General features: G+C 54.3%; 1 protein-coding gene across 1 annotated transcript in view; it reads right to left on the bottom strand.

Annotated features, from left to right (window-relative positions):
• The window catches only part of LOC102240414 (chromosome unknown open reading frame, human C19orf45), a 6,085-nt gene extending 5,851 nt beyond the window's left edge, over positions 1 to 234 (bottom strand). The window contains exon 1 of the mRNA XM_014538578.1: positions 172 to 234. Coding sequence (XP_014394064.1) covers positions 172 to 234 — 63 coding nt within the window. The remainder of the gene's footprint in view (positions 1 to 171) is intronic.
• Between the last annotated feature and the right edge of the window lie 1,792 nt (positions 235 to 2,026).

Raw genomic sequence — 2,026 nt, 5'->3', positions numbered from 1 at the left:
GGCTGCAGCTTTAGAAAGGAAGGCATCCCTGAGATGACAGTAAGCAAAGGCCTGAGGAAGGTGGAGGGGGCATTTGGGCGCCCGAAGAGCAGCGGGCACAGTGAGCACAAGGAGAGCGCGGAATTGACCTCCGCGTTCTGCAGTGTCTGAGGGGGAGCCCTCTCTCCTCACCCGCAGTCCGTGTCGGGCCTCGGCTCTCCCCTCCGTGTCTGGGAGTCCTTCTGTCTCCGCCATACTCCTCCCTGGTGGCCCTGCCTCTGCAGTTGTCCTGGGTCCTGACTATTCCCCGGATCCCTTCCTGTCCACAGGCTGTCAGAGGTCTGCCTACCTCGCGCTCAATTCTCTGACCTTCAGGATCCTGTTTAGTTGACTAGGACTTTCTTGCCTTCCTCAGAGCAGATGTGTCTCTCCCACCGTTTTCCCTGCTCCGTGGAGACCAGGCCCTCGGGTGCCAGCAGCACTCCCAGCTCAGGCTCACCTCCTGCAGGAAGCCCTCCCAGACCACTTCAGCCCACCACTACGTCTCATGTTGACCGCTAGGGAAAACATGCATCAAGGACTTGACTCCTTGAGTCTCAGTTTTGTCCCCTGGACAATGGGGCTGGGTAACTACTTTGGAAAGCAGCGGTGAGGATTCATACAAGAGACTGCGGGTCTCTTCTTACCATTGTCTCGAGTTTTCCTCGAGACACAAATCACAGGTTTTTAGTCACCTTGGAATGAGTACCTGGGCTCCTGCGCGCTTCAGCTTCCTCTCAGGGACAAAGAAGATCGGGTACCTACCTCAAGGGGTGGCATGGGAGCCAATGAGCCTTAGAAGATGCACGTGATGGGCTGACCCTCTGACTCCCTCTGTCCCGTCTCCCAGTCTCCCAGAAGACGCGCACATGGTCCCGCCTTCCCATTGTGACTCAAGAGCTTGCCCGCCAATGCCGTCACAATGGTCCCCCAGCAACTCTGGGGGCAGCGAGGGGAAAAGTTGGGGGCAAGACCAGAGGGCCCTGCCTCCTGGGGCCTCAGGGAGCTGCCACAGACTTGACTCCTTCAAGTCTCAGTTTTGTCCCCTGGACAATGGGGCTGGGAATGGTAGCTCCTTGGAAAGCAGCGGTGAGGATTTATACAAGGGGCTGCGGGTCTCTTCTTACCATCGTCTCGAGCTTTCCTCTTCATCTGCCTCCTAAATCTCCCACGCAAGCTGGGAAATCTCTCTACGTCACTGCCCGCTTACTGTCCCCCCAGGGCTCGTGGACCTTCAAGGCCCCCTTAAAACGCCAGTGCCCACCCCTCCAGCCCACAACCCTCAGGAGCACACCTGTGGTTGGACAAACACGGCTTAGGACTCATTGCAGCTGGGAAGAGCACAGGCCAGGGGAGTGTGGGCATCTCAGGAGGGTGTAAGGGACTGATCAGGCTTGGACTTGTCTCCGGTGCTTTGGGGGAGGTTTAGAGAAGTGGGGCTTTAGCCTGGCCGGTGTGGCTCCGTGGATAGAGCGTTGGCCTGAGGACTAAAGAGTCCTGGGTTTGATTCCGGTCAAGGGCACGCACCTAGATTGTAGGTTTGGTCTCCAGTCCTAATCAGGACACGAGTGGGAGGCAGCCAATCGATGTGTCTCACATCAATGTTTCTCTCTCTGTCTCTTCCCCTTCCCTTACACTCTCTCTAAAAATCAATGGAGCCCTGCCTTTGTGGCTCAGTGGTTGAAAGCTGACCTATGAACCAGGAGGTCACAGTTTGAAAGTTGTGGGCTCTATCCCCTGTAGGGGGTGTGCAGGAGGCAGACGATCAATGATTCTCTCTCATCATTGATGTTTCTATCTCCCTCTCCCTTCCTCTCTAAAATCAATAAAAATAAAAATGGGGGGAAAAAAGGAAAGAACCTAGAAGGATAAAATTAAGAGCTTTGATAAAAAGTATTTTTTATTTTTCTTATTATTTTATTTTAAATAATTCTTTATTGTTGAAAGTATTACATCTGTCCCCTTTTGTTCCCCCATTGACCCCCTCCAGCCAGCCCCGCCCCCCTCA

This window comes from Myotis brandtii, unplaced genomic scaffold (assembly GCF_000412655.1).
Source record: "Myotis brandtii unplaced genomic scaffold, ASM41265v1 scaffold193, whole genome shotgun sequence".
Classification (NCBI taxonomy): Eukaryota; Metazoa; Chordata; class Mammalia; order Chiroptera; family Vespertilionidae; genus Myotis; species Myotis brandtii.
Note: the sequence above shows the minus strand (reverse complement) of the source record. Positions and strands in the feature narration are given on the sequence as shown.